The sequence below is a fragment of the Hetaerina americana genome, unplaced genomic scaffold (assembly GCF_022747635.1).
Source record: "Hetaerina americana unplaced genomic scaffold, ioHetAmer1.1.p SCAF_13, whole genome shotgun sequence".
NCBI lineage: Eukaryota > Metazoa > Arthropoda > Insecta > Odonata > Calopterygidae > Hetaerina > Hetaerina americana.
This window is the reverse complement of record NW_027286403.1, coordinates 8162626-8189141: the sequence shown is the minus strand read 5'-3', so window position 1 is coordinate 8189141 and position 26516 is coordinate 8162626. Positions and strand designations below refer to the sequence as shown.

The following is a 26516-nucleotide window of genomic DNA, read 5'->3' as shown; positions in this document are numbered from 1 at the left end:
TTTTCTTGTCATCTATCATTTTTTAATGAACACCTTTATTTTATAGCATGGCATCATATTCTGAAGTAGTCATAATTTAATTTCATTTTCCAGCATTGTTGTTTTACCTCGAGCACAAACTCCCAATGGTGGACCACAGTAGTTTTACTTGCATGCAATCATTATAAACTTTGTAGGTATGTAGGCTGTATCATTTTAATGATTAATCCCACCTCTTTTGACTTTCCCCCACCCGCAATGGCCGTAATAGATTAAGGAATCACTTCCTCACGCTAAAAATATTTCTCCTTTTTTTTAAGGTTTTCATCCGAAAACCAACACAAAGAGTCGGTAAACTATACTGACCGAAACGTAGTGAAAATGGCCGGTTATCAGCCCTACTCTGGCAGCTGCATGGTCATCGTGATGTTCGTAGCTGTGACTGCAGTATTAGATAGCGCATTTGCCGGAAGAGTGAATGAGTTCCGGCGAATCACATCAGCTCCGGCTTACGGGATCGAGCGTGACTTTGAAGATGAAGATTCAGTAACAAAAGGACCTTGGATTAAGGTAAGGATCGCCCCCACCCCACCACGTTTTTCAACCCGACGGGTACTAAAGCGATAAACGCAATTCGGCCTCATTCTACAAAAAGTTCTAGGGTCCACGAAATGTACGAGCATATTAAGGTCATTTTCTTTTCATGTGTCGACATTTGATTTCTAATGGCACTCAAAACGACAAAAGAGACAAAAACATTGTTCCAACTTAACTTCAGATGGGATTATCCTAATTTATCGTTCAGGACCAGGACCTGGAGCCCGTCTCACCTGGCTAACATGATATAAACGGTATATAAAATAGTAAGTCCTAAATTATAATTTCCGTAGGGACAGTAAGTATGTTGATACATAGCAACTATGAACGAAGCATTTCACGAATATAAACATAATCCGTTATCGACACTTTTTTGCGATGCTGAGGAAACCTTTCTTAATTGAATTCTCTAGATTTTCAAAGGAGGAAAAAATCCAATTTTCATATACTACCTTGAACAAAAAGTTCCCGGAATAACCACCGTGTGGCGCTCCCATCGTTCCGATTTGAGTTCTGTTTTTTTTGTTAAATTGGTACATCTGTTGTTGATATTTCCTTTAAATCTTAGTGTCATAACTTGACATTTGCAAAAGTTACGGTCGGTTTTCGGTATGTCCATCAGTGCTTCCTGCGATTTTTCCATTACTTCCTCTCGGCTGCTAAAACGCGTTCCCCGTAATGGTTTTTTAACTCGATTGAACAGAAAGAAGTCACAGGGAGCCAAATCAGGTGAATTCGGTGGCTGTTGGATGGTATTTGTTGCATTTTTCGTCAAAAAATTACGAATAATGATAGCACTGTGCGACGGTGCGTTATCATGGTGCAAAATCCACGAGTTTTCTGCCCACATTTCTGGTCTCTTTCGGCGAATTGCTTCACGCAAACGTCTCATAACGCCCAAATAATACTCTTTGTTTACTGTCTGGCCTTCTGGCAAAAATTCATGATGCACTACACCGTTGTAATCCATGAAAACCGTCAGCATTGCCTTCTTTTTTGACTGAAAACGACGTGGTTTTTTTGGTCTCGGCTCATTTGGTGAACGCCATTCACTTGCCTGATGTCTGGATTGCGTGTCGTACTCATAAACCCACGTCTCGTCTCCAGTAATGATCCTTTTGATGAATGTGGGATCGGATTCAGCCTCGCAAATCATGTCTTTTGCGACGTCAACACGGTCTCTTTTTTGCATGAAATTGAGGTCTTTTGGCCCAACCCAAATCATTAACCACAATGTCTTGGGCGGATCCATAGGCAATGTTCAAGTCCTCCGCTATTTCTCTGATGGTTAATTTGCGGTTATTGACCAACATTTCTTTTACTTTATCAATTTTTTCACCGACTTTCGATGTCGATGGTCTGCCACTGCGTTCATCATCTTCGATTGACTCACGACCACTTCTGAACCGCTCGTGCCACTGGTAAACGACCGTTTTTTTAGAGAATCGTTGCCGAAACACTTTTCCAACATTTCCAACGTCCGTGCGCCACTAAATCCGTTTTTTACGCAAAATTTAATACAAGTTCGTTGTTTCAAATTTAAATCCATTTCTGCAATTGTAAAAAATCGCCAACACATACAGAGATAGATGTACTATTGGCTACGTAACTTTTGCAAATGTCAAGTTATGACACTAAGATTTAAAGGGAATATCAACAACAGATGTACCAATTTAACAAAAAAACAGAACTCAAATCGGAACGATGGGAGCGCCACACGGTGGTTATTCCGGGAACTTTTTGTTCAAGGTAGTATTCTAATTTGTCCTGATTTTGACCGATGAGGTGAAGAGTGATAAACTGGCATGAACTCAATGCAAAAATTAATTCCAATAGTTACATGGGAAAAGTATAAAGGGGTGTTGATAGTTAATTAATTTCTTCAAGTAAATTAAGTTTGAATTACATTGAATATATTAAGCGCGAAAATATATTTAAGTAATACAACAATTTCAGAGTGTAAAAATCATTTGCCATCGAACATCGAGGGATCCGGATTCGAATCTCATTCAAGGCAAATGGTTTTTAATCTTTGAAATTGTTGCATTCAAAGTCATATTAGCAGATGACTCCGTTAAAAGTTACTGCTGCGGCATTTCCCGCAGTTTCATGGATTTATATTCAAGTAGTTTACGGCTTAAGACAAAGCTCTTGAACTTCCTTTGATGGGAGTTATTCTTTCCATGATTCGACAGCCTGGTATAATTTACATTGAAAGAATAAAACTTTTCCATACTCCGTAGACCGGAATCATGTAACCGAGGGAGGTGAGTTGAGATCCGTAGCTAAAGAAAGAGACTTCGATAAATAAAAGTTATAACTCATCAACATTGATAAGGGGATTCTTCATTTTTAAGTAAATTTTAAATATAGTGCTATTAATGTCTAGTGAGTAATGCCCGGAAGATCCCGATTTCAAATTCGGACAGTATTTGAAGAAGTGCGGGAAATGCCGTGAAAGTTACTTTAACGAAGTCATCCGCTGATTTGCCCCCAAATGTGAAAATACATCAAAGTTTAAAATTTATTCAGCTTGACCTGGATTCGAGCCGATTCTGATAAATGGATCGAGTTTGAAGTGAATGCTAGGCGAATGATTTTTACATTGTAAAATTCTCGCATTTCAGATGGTGCCTTAGTGAACCTGAACAATTCACACCACTGAATAATAAGCACGCATTTCTCGGTACCAAAATTTTAGGAACTTGACAATCTAGCCTATAGGAGCATGTTTTGTTGATTTTACTGCAACTGGAATAGATTAATAGGTCAAAAACACCTCACAACTGAATGTTGAAGCCGTAGTGGATAGAAGAACTCTTTCTATCCTTTTCCTCCTCACTTGCGAGAATAAATATTAAAAATTAAGTTTAACACGTCCTTCAATACATGACATGAACAGAAACAATTATCATTGCACTTTCAAAACAAAAACTTACGGCTAAATAGCTATATATTTTGACGCAATAAAATTATACTTATGTTTTTCCGGAACATTGTTTGGGACTAATAAGATTAGCACTCTCAAATTTCGGAAGCTCTTGAAATAACATTAAATATGCCAGGCAATAGTAGGTACTTATTCTTGGTATAATCCTGAATAGGAGAAGAAATATGTCTTTAAGATGGGATACGTGTACCAAATTGCCTACAATTAATCTTAAATCTGCTAAATATTAGTGCATTTGTGGATAGTCTTGGTATCCACAGAGACAATAACTGACTTATTTATTTTCAAACATCATTGGTGGTAACGGTTTTCAGCTTAACTTTGAAACTAGAAATTTCCAATATCATTATCAAATTTTACCCCTAGATAGTATTCGGCGTAATTTTCAACTAGATTATGTATCGTACTTGATATATGTGAATTAAGGGGTACATGAGTAAATAACCCTGACACGTCGACGGGGAAAATGCCATAAGCTTTCGCGTAGGTGTCTTCTCCAAAAAGATTATTTGAATTATCCAAATCTCTTTTGTTCTGCGCTCTCTTACTTAAATTGAATATGCGGCGTCTTCCTCCTCACCATGTCAAATCTATTCCAGTTGTATTAATGCTATATTGAGAGGTCGTCATTTGTCTTTAAAGTATATTTATTGTACCATAGTTTCCACTGTTTGATCAACAACGCTCCAAGTCTTCCGAATTTTAAGGACTCTTGTATCTTACATCTCCGATTATAGCATTTTCTCGTTTAATTAAGGTCAGCCCAGATCCAACGTTATTTTTCTATGCTGATTTTAATTTCACCCCCTTCGTTCATTTACTTACGTTCACGAACAGATGTACCGGGGGCTCGCTCTTGCGAGATATGAAAGATAGTGTAGTAGGCGATTGTAACATCTATCCATATCAATTCATCCATATTGCTTATAATTAAAATGGTGAGCTTGCTAGAATTTCCCAGAATTCATTCCTCAAATGATGAAGAAAAAGACTAAAATGTATCTTTATTTCCATCAAAAATCAATATTTTCAATCTGTTGGAGTTTTTCGGAATCATATTATACGATATATATTACCTCCTCAAGCTACCCTCTAAAGAATTCATCAGATTCCACATCTGAAGGAGATAATTCCTTTTCCTTGAACTTTTCAATTTTGGATAATACATACACAAATCAAAACTGTCATTTAATTCCACTTCCATGTCCCACTGGGTGTGGTATACCTCTTCCTCCGTCTCAGCTCCTTTCATGTTCCCCGCCTAGTTAAACGCTTTCTTATCAAGAGTTCCCCGCGAGGAATTAATTATCGTACTTACAGGAAAGACTGTCGTGGGAGAGCTCGTCTTATTGGCTTGTTTCACGAAAGGCAAAAGAACTGTTAAAATTTGGAAAAAAATATCAATGACAGAAAATCAAGATCTAATTATCTCTCAAACTTGTCCAAAGGACAGCTGTTGATTGAAAACTTCAAAATGGAACCCACTGATGTATTTTAATACTGGGTGTCTTTATGGAAAGTATACGAGCAACTACATGCTTTAGACCTCTCACGGGGTGAATGTAAAAATACTACAAACTTATTTTTCTGTTCATATTCGGTTAATATTTAAAAGAAGAATTTAGCTAAGCAATTTGAAATGCGTGACAAAATCCTGTGAGTGAAAAGGAGAAAGAAATAGTTCGTTACTTTTGCATTTTAAATCATGCATCTGAAGAGCATTTAATTGATCTATTTTTTAATCTTAACCCTTTGTTTTTAACACTCATTAGGTTTTCATAGAATGAGGAAGAACAACGTAGTTTTCCACAGTATTGTATCACATGTTACATCGTCATGCGGCATAATCCTTGAGTGATGATGCCATGTCACGGTGCTCATACCAAATAATAAAATCCTGTGAAATTACGGTACTCCAATTAATGCTGTGGATACATACATTTCTACATCTACATCTACATAATACCCCGCAAGCCGCCGCAAGGGCGTGTGGCGGGGGGTGTTAGGTCACCAACCGTAAAAAAGAAAAATACCACATGCAAAAAAAACAACACGGAAAATTACACCCACAGCAGCGCACACACTCATGCAAAAATCCCTTCATCCAATACTCATGCAAACACATATACCGCAAAACAACTAAAAAACTGCACCCCATGATGCAGCACGAAAGACATTCTACAACACGGAAGCAGGACACAACAAGCAAGAAATTGACATGACATTGACACATTGACATTTAATGTAAGAGGATACGGAGCACATTGAGTTTATCCGAAGAATTTATTTTAAAAACGTTGTGTATCAAGAAGTTCTTGTGGAACTAAAAATTTACTTCTTTCATTTCAATATGTTGCGTAAATTATATAGAGTTACGCCTTGGGCATTTTTTTACAATTCCGTAATTTTGACGTCCAGCATGTCTATAATTCCTCTGCTGAAAATGAAAAAGTAAATTATTTTTATGCTCAATCGATCAACTATGACTATGAGCATAAATCTTGCAAAGATTTCAGATTTTCATCCCATTTTCATCAAAAATCTCCCCTTGAAATTCATTTTACATGGTCCTTAATTTATAAATACAGAATTTCAACATAATGTATTTTTCAACGACTATTAAAACTTCTAGGAACGCAATCATTCATTTGAGTTAAAAACAAAGTACTGAAATTAATTATGAAAACCTATCCGATGATCAGCATAATGTAAATTCTTCTTCCAACTTTTTATCTAGTATTTACATATTTATTACCATTCCCTCAATTCTACTAGCAGGATAACTTCATCGTTCTTTCGAGTAAAGTAGAAATGCTAAAAACAATGCAGGATTCAGTCGAACTTTATTCCTAATTCAGTCCCATATATCTATCTATTTAATGCGCTCAACCCCCACCTGTAATCCCGGAAGACATCTTTATTTCCTATTTTCTGGAATTTTCTCTGTGCCTCCCAAGTCTCATTTTGGGGACGGAAGGCTTTATTTTTTGTGAATTCTAGTCATAAAACTCACCATCACAATCATGTATCCTTTTATTTCATCCACTCGTGCACGCCGGCTTCCAGCTCCCTCTTCCACCTCAAAGGGGGGAAGGGGGAGGGGTTCGTGTGCCTTCTCCAACCGCCTTTTCTTTCCCCACTCTCCGCCCTCCGGGGGAAGTCAATTAGTTCACTCCACCATTGCTACGCTGAAAATCAGAAGATCTTCCGTGGTGGTTTAGCTGATTGTGATTACTATCAGTTATATTTGCCCGAGTGCTTTAGGAGGCTTATACCTTCCCTTCTTCCCTCTCCCGGAAATATTGCACCTTATTAATCACAATGCACGTATTTCACATGGTTATGAATAAACTAACCAGGCAGCTCACGTGAAAATTTGTTTGAACTGATTTTGAATAGATTTGCTCTCCTTTAGACAAACAAAGAGGAGGGGCGAGCTGAAGGCTACATAATCTCGGCAATTGAAACAAGATTTCAATTGTTGTCAATATATCATTAGCACACTAAGTGGCATTTTCAGTCACTTAAGCAGTCCATAGTTTGGATTTTCTTTAGCATCTTTGGAGACTAAATCAACAAAAGTTTATAAACCACTTAGGGAATCAAAATGGGAACAGACAGAAAAACAAATGCAAGAAAACCAGAAAAGTTTGATCGGATTAAACTAATAAAGATCGTCAAGAGAAAATGAATGATATTTGGATTCAAAGAAAGACAAATCACCTCTATTACTTAGCTTAGTCCAGCAGGGCCTTAATAATATAGATATGTATTTGAGCATGATAATTCTTTAACTTATTCCTACGCCATATTCTCTACATTGATACCTAGCCCTACTCCCCAGAATATTTCATACGTTTTGTCGAGGCTGCCCGAGGAGTGTGTTCAACATTGCCAAATACATTTTCCTTACAAGCCTAATTAAGGCTTTCTCCATCACCCCTCCGATTTTCCAGCCCAAAGTGCCGTATCGTATGCCGCTTCCTTCTTTACTTTCTTCAATAGCCATCATCCAGTTGGCAATAATGATAATCCCCTACTTACCTTCCGCCGCGCTGAGAATTTCTTCCAACTGTACAAATAATTATTCAAACTCCTCTCATTAATGATTGAATACCGGCATGTTGACCTGTATTTAATCTCATATGTATTCATGTAATATTCCAATACGTCTTCTCTGCTCCTTCCAATGCTCTTTACGTTATTTTTTCTCATCGTATTTTAGGGTCCCCTCCTGATTTTCATACTCATTATCCGAACACTGCAGAGTTAGTCGGCCAAATCACATTTTATTTTATGATAAAATTTAGTTATAATTTGTAACCAAATTTGTGCAAATGAAGAATGAAGGGGACTTCCTGAATGACGGGACTATTGTTAGTCATTCCCCTCTCTAAGTCCTGTCCTTTCATTCCTCGTTAATTTTGGCAAGCAACCCCCCTAAGAATGACTAACAACTATTCCATTTATCCTCTCCTTCCCTCATACACTCTATACCCCGCCAATTTTTTATAATTTACTCCATATATATATATATATATATATATATATATATATATATATATATATATATATATATATATATATATATATATATATATATATATATATCGATTTTACGGAAGCACTCACACGAGCAATATAAAATTTTGACGGCACAATAGAACACAAATAAAATAGTAACACTTAAAAGGACACTCACATGGTATATTGTTTAAGCTTTCGGCCTTCTCCGAGGCCTTCTTCAAGTAAGACTGAAAATTTGCTGGAGAGTGGTATGGGGTCTGGGCGGGGGAGGGGAGGTGAGGTGCAGGGAATGCTGGGAGGGAAATTAAAGATGGCGGTTAAGGGTGGGAATTTTCAAAGATCGGAAAGCTAATATATACGCCGATTCTCGAGCTCTCGTCTCTATATTGGTGGCTGAATCGGGTAGGGATTCTAGGATGCAAAGAGCAAAAACACTGGTCGAATGAAAGGCTGTGGGATTTTGCGTGTGAAGGGATAGGAAGAGAAGAGAGTGAGGCAGAATTGCAGGAGTACAGGTGATTGTTCATTCGAATGGACAAGGGTATAATGCATTCGCCTATGTAAAATGAAGTGCATTGTTTGCATGATAAAAGATAAATAATGTTTTTTGAGAGGCAATTAGCGTGGGAACGAAGTGAGGGGGCAATGAGGGGATGTGGGGAGAGGGGAGTAGACCTAATAAGTAGACAAGTTTTACATCGGGGGCGGTTGCAAGTAGGGGAAATATTAGGAAATTTGTCGAGGGGGGCGCCAAAGGGTTGGTGGATCTCAGAAGAGTTTTGAGATTGGCGGGAGAGGGAGAGTCTGTATGCGGGAGATGGGTATTGGGGTAGTAAGGATGAGGCCACGTCATTACCATGTAAAATAGGAAACAGTTATTTAAGGAAGGTTTTCAGTCTGTGTGATCCGGGGAAAGAGGTGGAGCAAAGTTTGAGTCCTGCGTCAGATCTGGGCTTGTTTTTATGTGGTGTGTGTGGTCGGGTGAAGCGGTGGATTTTATATTTTAGTTGTTTTCTGGGTAGCCGCGTTTGAAGAGTGCAAATGTAGATTGTCAAGGTATTTGTTGAGAGTGGCTTTGGTGTTGCAAATTCGGTGTCCGCGGATAGCGAGAGAATTAGGAATCGAGCTTTTGGTGTGTTGAGGATGACAGCTTGTGTGGTGTAGGAATTACTGATGGTTAGTGGTATTAATGTGTGCTGAAGTGGTGAATTTGTTGTTTTGAAGTGAGATGTCTGGGTCAAGAAAGGTGATGGTGGAGTCTGAAATGGAAGAGGTGAATTTAACAGTGAAAGTTGAATTTAAGGCGGATAAGAAATTATTGAGAGAATCAGAGCCATGTGTCCAGAGAATAAAAATATCGTCTATGTAGCGGACCCAGAAAAGAGGTTGGAAGGGTTGCTGTGACAGGAGAGTCTCTTCCAGATGGTCCATGAAGAGATTGGCGTATGATAGCGCCATCCTCGTTCCCATCTCTGTGCCTTTGGTCTGTAGGTAAAAACAATTTTGGAAAGAGAATGCATTTTTAGTCAGGACGAAAGTGGCAAGAATGAGGAAAAATTCCGTTGAGGGGCGCTGGGGTAGGGGGCGTAGAGAGAGATAATGCCGGAGGGAGAATAAGCCTTCTGCATGGGGAATAGAGGTATAAAGCGAGGTGACCTCGATGGTGGCCATAAGTAGGTTGGGTGTGGAGGGTAAAGAGACAGAATTTAGCCGGTTGAGGAAGTGGTATGTGTCTTTCGTGAAGATGGGCATAGAGAGGACGGAAGTGGTTGTAGGTGGTGGTCAAGGAATGCGGAGATTCTTTCGGTGGGAGAATTGTAACTGGAAACTATAGGACGACAGGGGATGCTGGGTTCGTGTATTTTTGGGAGGAGGTAAAACTAGGGTGTTCTGGGGTTTGGGGGTGAAAGTAGGGATATGTCTTGGGAGGTGAGGCCTTCTTCTGGTCCGGAGTGGAGGAGAAAAGATTAATTATTTGTGTTCTATTGTGCCGGCCAAATATTTTATATATATATATATATATATATATATATACATATGTACACTGAATATATACACTGAATGGATAGGTGAAAATTACATCTGATACCTGTACATGAGCATGTAATTTGAAACGCTTCGTGTGCCACAAATTCTGAGGGAAATTACAGCTGACCTTTATCGGTATGACATATGTCTACAAGCTTGAATTTGCCTCGATTACAAATTATTTAACTGAATTCTCTTTCTTTTAATCTCAAATCGGCAATCTCTCATTTTGAAATTGGCTCTTCCCTTATTAATTTGACCGAAGTAATAAATATACGTCATGAATGCAAGGTAAATTTTAGAATATCACTGCAAAATATGGTCAATAGAGTAAAAGTCTCTTTGTCATAAAAATTACTGATTTCTTAAAAAAACATGGAATTTTAGATAGTGCTCAAAGTGCTTGCTTCTATAAACGCTCCTTCTTTGTCACAAAAGTGTTCATATCATGAATATATTGCAATGTACTATGTTTCTCTCATTAAGGCAAACTTCAAATTTCGACGTTAATTAACGAATGAAACCGAGAACGCTGTATCCACCGACAGTAGTTTTTTTTAATATTAGAATACCTTTCCAGTCCGTTACGTGGATAAAGCAATTTTAAATCGATAAAATAGAAAAAAACATATTTTTTTATTAGATATTGATGCTCTAATATCTATCACAAAATTGTGCCCTTCCATTAATTATTACTGAGGCTTCACTATGGTACCTTCTTTTGACAAACTCAAGCAAATTTTGACAGATAGCGACTCCAGTATCTTTATGAAATAATTTCACATGAGGTGCGAGTTGTGAATCAACACGAAGGAAACAGTTGCATCCGAGTCACCTTAGTTGAAATCTTTCACGTATACAGTTACCTTCTCTGTCATTAAATCTGTAACCTTAACTATTACTCCGGCAGTTGCATGATAATTTTGCGCCGCACCGGAGTGTTGCCTACTGCTCCTCACGTTTCTTCCGAGGAATAATCCCTCCATTTACCATAATCAGCTATATTTTACCAGTACATCTAATAAATGGAATTCATCTTTCCACCAACCGTATTTCCAACGCCTCTCACAAAACCTAACACATAAAAACAACACTTCATAACGCTAATATAAACTGCTGAGAGGCAGTTTCAATCTCTACTAATAAACACAAATCCCGCAGAGATATTTATTTGATGTTCAGTAAAATTAAATGACGAAATAAAAGAATGGAAATTTATTTTTCTTTTTGATATTTTGATTGCTCAACTTTTGGTGTTTTCTTTCCTTTTTTATTTCGGCCATGGAGACCTCCCCACCTGCGTTCTGGAAATCCCTTTAATTACTTGAAATATCATCTGTGTGCACTGGTAAAATAAGTTTTACGCCATGCATGAAGGCATTCCCGATTAATTTTGATTATGTTCATAGAGGTATACATTGGCAGGTAGGACACGTGCCGTTATTCAAAGATGAGACGCAATTTTTTTACTTTTCAATAGGATATGAAATCCCTATTGTTGTCATATACCCCATGGGAGACATACAGGGTTCGTCCGGAAAATAAGTGTACTGATTTTTTCCCGCCGCTCCAGGCGCGCCCAGAACCGCTCTGACGGGCTGCGATTGGAGGGGGGTATGTTGGCAAGCGACGCTGAAAAAGGCAGTCGGCTCTGAGCTGTGGTGTAGTGAGGAGCTCTGTTAACGCGAACCTCCACGCTCGACCCACGTCACGGAACGCGATGCCGAAGTTTTTGGAGCAGCGTTATTCCATCAAATTTGCGGTAAAGCTTGGGAAATCGTCTACCGAAACCGTCGGTATGATTAACCAGGCTTACGGGGAGTCAGCCATGTCCAGAAACATGATCTTTCGGTGGCACAAGATGTTCGTGGAGGGCAGAGAAGAGGTCGACGACGAACCACGGCCTGGACGCCCATCAATGACACTCACCGACGAACATGTGCGAAAAGTTCGCGATGTACTGAGCTGTGATCGTCGTCTTAGTGTTCGGATGATAGCAGAGCAGTGTAATGTGCCAAAAACAATAGTGCACGAGATTATTAGGGAGCAATCACAGATGCGAAAAATTTGTGCAAAGTTGGTGCCGAAAGTGCTCAGTGATGATCAAAGACTCAATCGTTTGGAAATCGCGACACAACTTGCGGATCACTGCAAAAATGATCCACATTTTTTAGAGAACGTTGTTTCGGGTGACGAGACGTGGATCTTTGAGTACGACCCGGAGTCGAAGAGACAAGTGCGGAGTGGCACACCCCATCATCACCCCGTCAAAAGAAAGCTCGAATGAGCAAATCTCGGATCAAGGCGATGCTCATTGTCTTTTTTGACAAAAGGGGAGTCGTCCACTACGAATTTGTACCTGAACGACAAACTGTAAATGCTGCATTTTACGTCCAAGTGCTCGACAGGCTTCGAAAACGAGTCGCCCGCGTCCGGCCAGCGATCAAAAACATCTGGCGGCTGCATCACGACAATGCGCCGTCTCACACCGCGCTTGTCGTGTCACACTTCTTGGCCAAGCACGGCGTGGCAACGCTGCCGCACCCGCCCTACAGCCCGGACTTGGCACCACCGGACTTCTTTCTGTTCCCGAAGATAAAGAGGAGTTTGAAAGGAACGCGATACGGGACTTTGGACGCCGTCAAAGAGGCCGTGACGACGTGTCTTCGAGAGGTTCCCGATGATGCCTTCGCGGGAGCGTTTCAGGAATGGGAACGCCGCTGGAACAAGTGTATCGACTCACAAGGGTCCTATTTTGAGGAATATTAGCTTAAGATATGTAAAAGTGGAATAAATTTTTTTTCCTGAGCTCAGTACACTTATTTTCCGGACGAACCCTGTAGGTATTAACATATTAGATAAGTTGGCATTCAGAATCCTATTTAGAACACGATTAAGTATGAGAAAATATTGGAAAAAACGATATCTGAGAGTAACTTAAGTAATGCGTTAGCAGCACTCATTCAAGTTTGGGAGCACTCATTCTTACTGGGGAACATAAAAAGCCAAAATGTTTGGACTATACGAGTCTAAGGAAAACAGTTTCCTGTGATTTTTCGCGAGTTATCATTGAAATGGGTGACGGTTGCTTTTATCCAACCATCCCAGAGTTTTACACATTCATTAGAAATGAAGAGATACTCTGAGCTAATTGATTTTAATATTAATTTGTTCCATCTCATGCTCAGGCTTTTGACAAAAATACGGTTTAATATGTGGCGTAGCAAAGGTGCGCACGGTTTATTATGTGCACAAAATAGGCGTGTAGTTTCCGTTGGAAATTTTTCTAAACAGTACTCTTGGAAAGAGTTTCGCCTCAATGTTTCAATTCACTATGGGCTGCTATTCCTACATAATCTCCGTACGGGCAACTTTTTTAACAGATACAGCGCTACAATGTGGAATTAAATGCAACGGGAAAACACCACGCTACCCTCCGGTAGATAAAGAGTTTACTAATTCTTTTTTTCACTTTTAAAGTACTAAATAACCGTCGTGATTGACCCCCTTCGAGTCAATTAATCAGACATAGTGCCACAATACAAATAGTGAAACTAGTGCCACAATACAATCTACGGTAGGTAACCACACGAAAATTTTCCTCACTCAAATATGTCAAAAATTTAGAATTGGGGCTTTAAATGTTTCTGGAGGCCAATGAATAAAAACGTAGCGATTAGGAGATTAGGATTACACATTTAAGATTATATCAAAGTTAAATATCTCAAAGAAAGAAATTTTGAAGCGGTAAGCTTAGGATAATTCAGTAAATGGAAACACGGAAGAAAAAATAGAAGTTTAATAAATATTCACAAAAAATTCCAAAAATTTATTTTCACCATTGATGCATCTGGCCCGAGGTCATTTCAGGTGAACTGAATGGACGTGAGTAGTGGCATTTTTGGTATGCATTGAGGTAGATTCGGTTTTTTTCTCCGCCGTCAATTCTATTTATGAGTCTCCGTAATTTCACTGCACGCGCGTTCGTCGTCTGATTCAAGTCTTGTTCGCACTAGGCATTTTCATGAAATATTGAAATTTCGCATGAAACAGTTTCTGCAGTATATTTTAGTCCAATGTATCAGGAAGTTATTATGAGACTCACCTTCCCATTTTCAGTACTGTATTCATACTGCGTCCAAGTCTCCTGATTCTATGCTTCGTTGTACGTCTTTTAGTGTGACTATCGTTTTTAGCTTTTTTATCTTGTCAGTGCTTAAATCGAAGTGGAGGTTACTAACGTATTATTAACCGAAAAATAAAAATATATGAAGGTCAAACATTCATGAATTGTCTCTGCCTGCATCTGCCATAAAAAGCAGGATCGTTCATACTTTAAATGCAACAATTTCTTTTTCATTCCATCATGTTTTAAAAGAGTTACGCCAAATCTAGATTTCAACATACCAGAAAATGTTACTATTTCTTTCTTTATCGTGACTTGGGAATGTACTCAGTATAAATATTCAACTCCTTGTGCGCATTTCCACACGGATCCATGTAATTGCAATTTTTTCCAATTCAATTTTTCCCTATTTAATTCATACATTTTTAAAATTTTAGTTTGGAACTGAATGACTTGGTGCAAAAAATAGTTAAAGTTGAGTACTGACTATGCACCTAAGGATCAATTTTCCCCTAAACAGTGCGAAAAATAAACCGAATATCATAAAACCGTTGCATAACGCGCAAGAACAGCTAAGATACACTCAACATTCCACCCCATAGAAGACATTAAACTATAAGCGGGACGGAAAGACGAAAGAAAGGGCGCATATTCTGTGGATCTTAGGTTAATGAATGATGGAAAAAGAGAGAATAACTCTTGGGAGATGTCAACCCAAAACGTTGAGAAGAAATGAAAATGTTTGCAAACTGCAGGATATCTTCAAATTTTGAACTATTTTGCCAGTATCCTCAATTTCATGCAATTTATATTTTGTCTATAATCGTTAAGTACAGCACAGTGCATCTAAAGTTTATACTGGCCCTTGATAACACGATAATTTCAATTAATTCAAGTCGACGGCGTCGATTTGAACCTCGTATCGAATTTTTTTCTATTTATTGTAAAATCGCGCATCCTTTCCTGCGCATACGTGTCCATGATGAATCCTATTGAGAGCGCGCTCATGAATGTGAAGTTGATCGACGTGATTTACTCTTTTCATTCTGGAGTGTGGAGTGAAAATTTAGGGAATAGTTAAATGAATGATCTTTCTTGCGTATCTGATTGGTTTGGTCTCCCCTTCTATTTGAGGTGATGGAATGAAATTAATCCTTAGAGAAATAATGTGCATTCAACCCACTCTAAAATTCCAAAGAACTCGGAAAACTGAATTATTAGAATTATGGTACGTATTTGTTGTAACTTTCCGTGGAGCACGAAATTTCGATAAAGTCTCATTTAAGTTTATCCTCCTGACTTTCAATGAGATAATTTACAAATATTAACATTTACGAGTACTTCCTAAAACTCTCGAATAGATAAGATTAACCAAATCCTGTAAAGTTCCTCACCCCTTTGGGTTCTTAAGAAGTTGGTGTTTGCACCGCATGAGCTTTAACGGAATCTTTATTTTTGTAAGTAATGGTTCTTTAATAGGATAAACGGAATATTATATCGATTATACTCAGAAAATAATCATGACATCACTTACCAGGAAAGCGTTAGATCTCCGCTTATTTCGATTTTTGGCTTTTAGTTCATGGAACCTTGTTTATTGAACTGGTAGATGATCTTTAGTGATTACGAAATCCACGCACAAGATTCATCTTTCATTTATTTTGCAATGACTTATCGCCACATATATTTCAAATAGAAGAATTTAAATCAAAGTTCCATTAGTCATGATCTGGAAAAGAGCAGTCTTACTATTTTTTAAGGCGAATATTTGTGCTCTTTTGCACAATGTAACGATAACACAAATTGTTTGTTTGAAAAATTACTCACAGAATTATAATCGTACTGTAAAATTGTTAAATTTTTCCTACATTTTTTATGACAAAAATAAAACTTTTTTTTATTTTCTTTGCCCAAAGTTTGTTTTATTGATTTTATTTTAGCAGGTGCATTTATAGGCATAAATCAACTCTAATTAGCTCATAACAGGCAATATTCCTTTAGCTCCGGTGCTTTTTTTTACCAATGCACCGTAAAGAATTACTATTTCTACTTTTACCACTACTAACGATGCAACGTATGTAGTTGAGGACATTTTGTCGTCAACTCCAGTTCTCGCTCTAAAAAGATGTTTACGTAACTGTATATTAATTGCAAGTTTCGCCATGAAAATATATCTCTGCTCGGGTACGTTTTAATCGTTCTCCTTTCATCATTTCTAAAGAGGACGAGAACGCTTTACATGACACTGAAATCAATGCAGTGCAAATTGAGCCGACCATTTCCCCAACCGAAATGTCTAAAAACCTCTCTTGAAAGAAAAGATTGCTAAGTTTAAAACAAACGAGTTTCGTCTTTGGGTGCTTTAAAGGTCCCCAGCGGATGACAAATAAACTTTGCCGACCCATGGGCACTTCACGCGGCCACGAGAACATTCATGCGCCTCTTCGATCACCTACCCCAAGGTAAGCAATTAATGAGCAAATAAGAGTACTTTTCTAATTTTTAACAAATTTATTTCAAGAAATATTGAAAATAAATGTGTTGACTAGTGGAAAGCACTCATATTTGGTCGTTAATATGTTCCAATGACACCAACTCACTCTTGAAACTACATAATCGCCCAAAGTACGCGTTTTGCGCCCGCTATTAATGGAATAAGTTACGGGAGGGCAGAGGAAATCACCGTGAACTTGAATTTTGCGGTAATGACTTTCACAGAAAGGAATCTAAGCAATTTCAATTCGATTAAATTTGAAACGGAAGAAAAGAGACCTGTATTTTCTTTATCTTACCCCCACATTAGGTATACTACCTTGATCAAAAAGTTCCCGGAATAACCACCGTGTGGCGCTCCCATCGTTCCGATTTGAGTTCTGTTTTTTTTGTTAAATTGGTACATCTGTTGTTGATATTCCCTTTAAATCTTAGTGTCATAACTTGACATTTGCAGGAACTTTTTGATCAAGGTAGTATGTGTAAGTATTTTTTTTTATGCCGGAGCCAAGACTTTTCTCTCAGAAACCAAAGGAAATAATTCGAAGATTCTTTGCAAATGGTGCAGTATCATTATCCTACTTAAGGCAGGGGGTGACAAACTTTCTCCCCGCCTTACAGTTCGAAAATTCAACATTCATATAAGTACCCAAACTAATTTGAATCTAATATCCACAAATGTGGAGCAAGGTTTCGTCTGGTTTGGTTTCGTCACTGGTCGTTCGCGGCATTTCGATCGAAGCAGTCATAACCTTCAAAAGTCTTTAAGTTCCGCTCTTCGGCTGCTTAAAGAGTTCGTCTCTTCAATCTCGATCCCTCAGGGGAAATAGGAACTGTTGACTCCGACAACTTTTAACTCCCTCATCTTTTCCATTCCCACCGCCCTCCCCCCACCCCCAACCCCCCCCCGCCGAGGGAGAAGGGCGCTTCCGCGTCGGGAAACTGAGTCGCTAGAGGGACGACGCTTAGGAGGAGCGAAGGGTCGTTCGTTCGCGGGCAGAGGGAGGGGAAGAGGAGGAGAGGGGACTGTCGCGGCGGGTGGTGGGTGTAGCGGGTACATAATAGCAGGGGGGCTCCCACCATTTACGCGGATTAACTCCCGAGAGATTCCATCGCAAGGAGGACCACTCGGATTGGGAATCAAGATGGGGTGCTTGAGCGAAGCGCGTTGTCGTCGTCATCCTCGACAGTTAAGTATTGATTCCTTTCTTCTTCTTTTTTTTTGAAAAATTTCACCCACGTCATCAGCGTATAAAAGAACGTTGCGATCAGCGAGTGTGGACCACCCCGACGGTTATCAGAGCCGACGGGGCGTGTGGGAGTGTGAGGGGGGAGTGTTGGTCTGAGGGCGAATTCCTTGCGGAGCTTCTCTTCCCCGCCTCACCCCTCTCCGCCCTCAATCCAGGTGAAGAGCATCCTCGGTGGGGGTGTGTGGCGGGAGGAGGGCAAAGGAGGTTGGAAGTGGGGAAGGGAAGAACGTCGAGGCTGAGCACGTGGAAGCGCCGTTGATGGCCTCACGCTGGATTCGAGATGCCGCTGAGGAGTAGGAAATGAGGTGGATCGGGGGTCAAAGAGTGCCTCATCTGGGTAGAAGGTGTGAACCCAATGAAGGAAGCCAACCTTAGCAAGCCGTTTGGAGACCCGCGCGCGATCAAATGTGTACGTGTGTAGAACTTAGAAGAAACTCTTTCAAATGAGCCCATTTTTTCATCGAATGCCCAAAACTGCGAACATGTTAAATATGAATTGACTGGGTTGGTTCGACTTCCAAGGTTGCGTTTAGAATCTTGCTCGAAAATTTGTCAAACGAAATGAGGTCTCCAGAATTATTTTTGGCAATTGGTACCATTGATCAACGCAATGATGGAACTAGTTGCGGCTACAAAAATAAATCTACAGAATTTTTGAACGTCCATTTATTAAAAATATCTATGTTTTTTTCAGTTTGGGCACATGAATAATGAAATAAACAAAAAATACTTTTATATAGTTCGAAGAAATCATACCTATTTTGCGAACAACGATTTTCAATGCACACGTATATTTAAAGATGCTAAGATAAAAATATAAAAAAGGTAAATAAAATATTTTTTTAACTGGCTGAAGACAATTTGGCGGTTCATGCCATCTCAGTACGAAGAGTAATTACGAGTACGAGGAGTTACTCCTCGTACTCTGATGAAGGTGACTGTGACCACCGAAATAAGTCTTCAAAAGGTTTTTTGATTATTTATAGCGGTGGTCCATGGAAGGGAAGGAAGTAAGTCATTTCTCAAGAGTTTTTAATGGCAATTAATCCTCCTCCGTGTTTGTTACCCGTCTTTTCTTTGTATCTGTAACCTAAAGGGAAAACTTCACCATCATTAATATCCTTCGTGAGCCAGCTCTTCGTTCCCAAAACTATGTCCGCGTCTAGATTTTGGAATGTATGATCGACTTCGGTTCTTTTGATTTTAATACTACGACAGCTTCGTATTATTATGTTTATGTACTTCCTTTATTGTTGGTTTAACTTATTCACTAAGTGGGTTATATATCGTTATAGGGCAAGTGTTAATTTGTTCTGATATTTTTGGGATCTGAGAGTCATAGCCTGATCTGCAGTGACAAAAAGCGCTGGATCCTACTTTATTTGCCCCAATATATGACCTTCGCTTTTGCCTACCATGTTCACCTATGTAAAGGAGGCCAGTCATCTTAGTCCTAAACCTTTGACTTGAAGGCGCTCTCGTGAATACATGTGAAAACTGCTTTTACGTTTTTATGAAACCAGCGAACTCGGTTAGGTCCAAAAATGAAAGAGATCGATGACACACAGAATGCTTCACAGGCAACTTTGGTTTTGAGGGGGTAGGGGAAGTGAGGAGGAGGCTCCTTCCCCGGTCGCCCCTATTGAACATGCGTACAACGTGACGTCACCTGGCGAACAAATAACAAGGTGAGAGAAATTGTTTAAAAACCTGGGAGAGGTTGTCGCCCTCACTAAGAGTGCAACGTGAAAAGTGGTAGACGTAGGTGGGGATAAGATACTGGAAGCATTACCCATTGCCTTCAGCAGGCAAGTTCTTAAAATGGAAAGAAAGTGATAACGGGGTCATTTCACATCGCACATTGTCATCAAGCATTTCACCGGAACCTATCAAAGCCATGTTTTCGAGATAACATCCAAATATTTGGCACCATCGTTAATTTATTAAAACTTAGCTTTCCAATTTACCAATGCAATTCAATTTTGTGACCATACCGAAAGATGGTAGGAGAGCATTGAGGATGTCACTAGATATGGAAGCAATAGCAGGCCATCTTTCGGAATATTGTTTCCATTAATTTTTATGGCGTCGATTTTGGCGCTTTTTCACCTAATTATGAGAGATTTGGGACATTTCAACCAATTCTAAAAACCAAGACTAAAATATTTAAGTATTTAAAAAAATATTGATACATTATATCAGCGCGTGTATGTATGTAGTCAACTGTTACAAATAAAATTTGGAAAGTGATTAGTGGTTGCTCCCACCCCAAAAGCATGACATACCATGATATCACATATGACACCTTGCGTCTACTTAACGCGTTAACTTTTCCTGTGGTAAAATAATACATTTACAGTACAGATACATTACCATCGTTCGTCTAATAAGATATTTGGTTAAAAATTCAGTGGTGGCTGGTGAGTGTGATAATAAGAAGACCCGAGTCATATTTATCCTTGCGGTGTGTGGGAACAAGGGGGAGGCATGTGATGAGGAAGGGGGAGAGTAAATAGGAATAATTAAGGGGGATGAAAGAATTCCAATTTTTATTGAGTAGACTAACACAATATATGTCTAACCTATAATTATTGATTTTACTTGAAATTGGTCACAGTTGTTTTGGCATCTCATTATTGCTTTAAAATCCTTGGAGCAACCAATCTGTCGGTCACTGAGAAAAATTCAATTTTTTTAAAGTCATAAAAACATCCTATGGAATACCACGCCTAGTGTATAAATTTAGATGAAATGAAGCTCCTAAATATCTTATTGATCGCCCCATTCAATTTTACACATATTATAGATACTAATTTTGAGAACCAATGTATGCGGATTATCGTGCATCAAACTCAGGAATATGAGCTAATTAATTGGTGCCCAAAATAGTTGTGATGGTCATTCTTTTTATTCTCATTTTTTGTGTATAAACTTGACATCAGGTTACCATCAAGTTTTTTATTGATACCAGAGGTCACTAATGAAATCGATTTCATGACAATAGGTTGAATTGAAAGCACTAGATTTGGTATTTGAGCATATTATTTGAGCCAGCTATTCTTTCCGTAGGATCCCAGTAAGCGAAAAATCAGTGCATTATTATGAAGGTAGTTTCAAATATTTTGTAAGTCTTCGCTTTAGTAATTAATTGGACTTCAATCGATTGTTCTGCTCATTGTTTAAGGGAATTTAAAATAGCCTGTAATGAGATTTATTCTAGTACGCGGTGTTGATGAAGAAGGTAGATAGCCTATATTATTTTAAATGCCTACATAAAAATTTCAAATCAAAAATTTTGATTCCATAATTTAACCACTTAAAATTTTGTTATTAAAAGCGAAATTTTGATAAACTGATGATAAAAACAAATCCCTTGAGAGTAATTTCACCAATGGAGCAAATAACCGCTATAACATATCGTCGTACCCAACAGTCTAATTACGGAATATTTCTGTGTAATACAATATTTTGATTAAGCCAAGCTATGCATGATATTTATAATAAATGTACAATACACTTTCACAGCCAGTAAACATAACTCCTCTGGTACTTGTTATAATTTTGCAATAATTGTCAGAATCCACCAAATGCATCTCATAAGCGTGGTGATTATCGAACTTTTTCTACCCGGAGGGTAAAGATTAGGCACCTGGAAATTGTTCTCCCCTTTCAAAGCTTATCTATATTTTTCTTGTTACTCTTATCCACTATCCTCAAGAGGTAATATGACCCTGGCTGTCGATAAAATACTAAAATGTCAACCTCGTTTTTTTCATGTCAGGCGGCTCGAGCGGCACAGCGATTTCATGGGCTAAAAAGCGGTCGTCACAATTATGGTGATTTTGAAGATAATTCCCCCGAAGCAAAGGAATATTCTCTGATTTCCATTGATGACATTTCGACGAAAAAAATGGGCTCCTTGTGTAAAACGGAGACTTTCCGAGCGCTGCCCGTCTACATCCCAGAGGTGACGAGCCGCCTTGAGGATGCGCGCCAGAAGGTGGATTTGGCGGCCACTGTGCTAAAAAAAATCGGGATCTACCAAAATAATGGTGAGTGTTACCTTACATTTACGTGGCATCGGAAAGCGGTGTCTTGAGGCTGAATCCATGATTCCTCCTTCGTCTGTTTAACATGACCTTTCGAGAGTAATCCTAAAACGGTGAGAGAATCAGTTCTTGGCAACTTGTTTCCTAGTCTCGGTGCTACTTGGGTAGTGCTGGTAAATGTGCTAAGAAGTGTCCAATTGTTCCTCTAAAGATTTAACAATGACAAACAGCACTCGTATTTGTAATATAATATGTATTTTGACGTGTATTAAGAAATTTGAACATTTTGTGAGCAATACTGTTTGTGTGAAAATTTAACGGAGATTGGGGAGATTGTAAATTCATGCTTTTAAAACCCTCACACCCTCAGAGGAGGAGGAAATTTAATAATGCTAGTTAGTTTTACCTTCATTTCATCAGTTCTTTTTTCCTATAATTAATGAAATATTTTCAGCAGTTTTAAATATAATTATCAATATTGGGTTAATTTGGTTAATTGGGCAATTGGGTTAATTAAAACTTGAGTAAAATTATAATTCAGTTATGGGTGATTTCTAAAATCACCTATCAAAATCAAATTCTGGCTGATAACTTTACTGTACGGGATCGTTAACGTCAACAATCAAGTCGAACGAGTTCTATTTTAAAATCAATTTTTAAAAGATTGATTTTGCGTTAAAACTTCATTAATATAGATCAAATATAATAGTAAGCAATTATTCTTATTTATTCAGAGGCACTGAATGAATTCTTAATGTAATCCTAATTGAAAGGAAAGTGGTAGTTTAGTGGGCAGATCGCTGGGCTACTGATCAGAGAGCCCGGGTTCGATTTTCATGGACGCTCTGGGCACACCCATACTATATATATTCAATCTGTAGGATTTTTTGACTATTAGATCACTCTAGAAAGCCATAGGTCATCGTACAGGGATAGAAACTGGCTCTTCCACCCTGACAATTCGGGACTTTGATATGCCATTGGGTTCAGTTTTAGCAGAGCTCTACTCTATTCTTTCAAAGATTTTGTTCCATTTCACATGAGAGTTTCCATTTATAATTTATCCATCTGCTTCAGATAAGCATTTCAGCTAGTCACTATCATCCAGGTCCTAATTTTGGTGATTGTCCAATATATTAATTTTTCAAGAACTCCAGGATGCTACGGTCCGCGTTCATGAAACACTACTGTTATTTCAAAGAATTTAAATGAAATAAAAAGACTGGGTCAACAAATCCTTATCCAACTATAACCTACCAGTTGAATTTTCTCTTTTCTTATCGATGATGAATTCCTTCAAAGAGTCAACCCAAATCAAGGAATTCACTTTTGCTTCCTTTCTTTCCTCACATCAGATTTCCTCGAGGAGCTCCTCAGCGACCTGATCGAAAAAGATTCCAGAATAATACAGGTGAGGGCGATCGCGTTCAACATCACTGATGACATGGTGATCAACTCGCTCTACCTGAAGGCGGCTTACATTGAGGGGCATCGAGCTCTATCCTTCTTTTCGGGGCATGACCTGGACTCGCGCATCGTGTACGAGCCGTGGTACCGCCCCGCCGTCAGCAGCAACGGTGTGCCCATGCCCAGGAAGCCCAACCACCATATTCATCAGTCGTGGTGGACGCTACCTTATTATTGGTGCGAAACCCATTCTTGGATAATCACCTACGGCGTCGATATCCAGCCCAGCGATATGAACAAGTTAGTTCCACGGCCTCCACACCAAACTTAAGGCGTGACAGCCTGAGGGCAGAGGTCGCCACTTTAATACGGTCCGCAGAAAAAATAAGATAAGGGAGTATTCAAAGGGTTTACACCACACCTATTATTCCTGGTGGGTGCGGGTATCCAAAACAATCTACAAAACGGGAGGTCATTGGGTTGAAGTGCGGATTGCTACAAAAAATAGTAATATTATATCCAAGGATAAGTTACGAAAATTAAATATTTCAAAAATCTTGGTAATATATATCATAACTACAGTATTTATAGATTTCCCAAAACAAGAAAATTTACCTCTCAACTACATTAAACTTCTCATTGCCATCAAACGCTGTTCTAGCCTTTGGGTACGTTGACACATATGCATGATTTGCCTGCCTTTGGTAATGCCACTTTTTGGGGCAGACTAATCTGCAAGCAGAGTGATAAAAAAATTGAGTTTTTCCAAAATTGTTTCGACAAAATTGATTGAATGCAAAATGATTATTACTATAATGCTCTAATAAAATTTCTTTCAGAGTTCGTTTAAAGCATAACTATGAAATCGGCTGAGAAAATTTACATTGGTGATCTTCAGAAGGTTCACTGCCAGGAATATCTCTTAAAGTTGTAGCAGTAAAAAGAGAATAGTAACTAAAGTTTTCGCTGATCTGGAATGAAAATCATAAGGTTGGAATTTGACCCGATTGTAATTATTTTAAATATTTTAAGCGAGTTGAGTGCAGTCTTGTTTTTCAGTTAATATATATCTTAAGACAACTATTATTGCCTAGTGGACAATATTTTACAGCACTAAAAAAAATTTGGCTTTTTTAATATAATTCTTAGAAATTTTTTTAAATAATTACCCCTTTTTATTGGCGCGTGCACCCTCTGTCATGTAGCTCTGGCAAACTTACATGGCATATATGAAAATTTATAGATATCAAATATGCCCTACCTGAGGTTAAGTAACCACTTCACTTTTCTTCAAATTCATTTTCGTCCTATATAATTAGGCCAATAGTCATTAATTTCAGGGGATCGGGATGGTGTGGTGGCTAACGTAATGGCTTATCACCCAGAGGATACGGGTTTGATTCCTAGACTCTGCAGATATTTTTAGAGACGTCCCGATCCCTACTTAAGGTGCTTTGTGGAGAGCACTTTGAGGGAGTTCGCCGTCCGTCGGATGGGACTGTGGACCCCTTGGCGCCTTTCGTTAAGAGTAGGCTAATGCCGACGCCGGGTTACTTTCCACCCTTCATCCTTTCCCATCATTTCCTGATGGCGCAAATGACCTTAGCTGTCGGTCGCCTCCCCTAAAACTACTGCTACTTCATTAATTTCAGCTGCTCTGCTAAATGTTTTGCTCCTTCTTCCATCCTCTTCGTCTAGGTATCGGGGATTTCTTGGTCTTGATATCGACTTATCCAATTATGATGTAAACCAATGCGAAGCTGCGATTGAAACTGAAAATGAAAAGCAATTGACTACTTTCTTGGGAACTCATAAGTGTGACAGTGACACAAGTGACTGTGAGTTCCAGGAAGGTATGGGATGGTCCAGGGGTTCATATATTTGTCGCTGCCGCCCTGGATACTATTCTGAGATACAAGGAAACTTGTTCAATGGCACACTCATGGAAGGTGAGTGAAATTCCGTTACTTGACGAATGAAATTCCACTTGAAAATGCATCTTTACAATGGCATTGATTTTAGAACTACATAATGCCTTATGAATATTTATTTTGTTTCTTTATTTTGCCTTCTAGACATTTCTGGTGTGTCTTTTGGGTCTTGAAAAGCTGCTTTTTTGCTTTCGTCCTCGAATTTTGTACTAGTGAAATTATCAAGCTTGCATGACACCAATACCCAAGGCGGCACTCAAACTTGCATGTACCAAAGTTGCTATTTTGATTCTAAACAGAGCAAGGCTTTTCAGGTGACCAGTTTATTATGGTGGGTAACACACCGGCCTGCAAACCAAAAGGATATAGGTTCGAGCACCGCCTTGGATATAGATAATGAGTAATTCTGGTTGTCAGGCTTTGGAAAACTGATGCCAGGCAAATGGTGACCCACTGGGGTCCTATAGGTCCACGTTCTACTTGAGATATCGCTGAGCAAAAAAATATGTTGCATGATTTTCCTTGTGCAAAAATGTTCATTGTTTATTTCTCACTTTTAATTTTCAGTTATGTTTTTACTGAAAGTTGAGTGTCGTACTTCTGGACCTCGACGTCAGGACAAAGACAATGAGGTACTGGCCCTAAGCTGCACCAAGGGTAGGAAAAAGAGGTAGACTCATCGTTTTCGAATTGTTTCAGCTGATGGTCCACATTGCTCCACGTGAAAGTCAATCAGGGTTACAACAGGCGAGCTCTTTTCCCGATCACACGCTCGGGTAAATGTGCAGACAAACTTCAGGGTACCTTATCCAGTGATGAGTGGAGACAGGGAGAGAATGCCCACTGAAATCTCCTTCAAACAGATTGGTGGCGTGTCATCATCCAGAAACAAAGGACTGCGGTGAGAGGAAGGAAGAAGGAGAATTGGATTTAGGAAAAGGAGAATATCTCAAATATTACCCACCGAATTACAACAAAGTCCATCTAAAATTAAATAATAGCCCTCTTGCTTTCATCAATAGCAAACGGAATGCAATTCATTCATTTATTCCCATAATCTTCAACCACAAGTTTGGTTGATATTAACGCAGTCCCCTTTACTTGGCCTGCACAAATATCTCATGGTTTTACTATTGAGGTATTTTTTCACCATTTTACCACTCCCATAACTTGTTTCGA

The 26516-nt window shown here is 38.9% G+C and overlaps 1 protein-coding gene across 1 annotated transcript in view; it reads left to right on the top strand.

Moving 5' to 3' along the window:
* Nucleotides 1-405: 405 nt before the first annotated feature.
* LOC139686126 (probable G-protein coupled receptor CG31760) overlaps nt 406-26516 on the top strand; it is a 50562-nt gene continuing 24451 nt past the window's right edge. Inside the window, exons 1-4 of the mRNA XM_071583310.1 lie at nt 406-549; nt 21732-22002; nt 23355-23706; nt 25105-25355. Coding sequence (XP_071439411.1) covers nt 406-549; nt 21732-22002; nt 23355-23706; nt 25105-25355 — 1018 coding nt within the window. The remainder of the gene's footprint in view (nt 550-21731; nt 22003-23354; nt 23707-25104; nt 25356-26516) is intronic.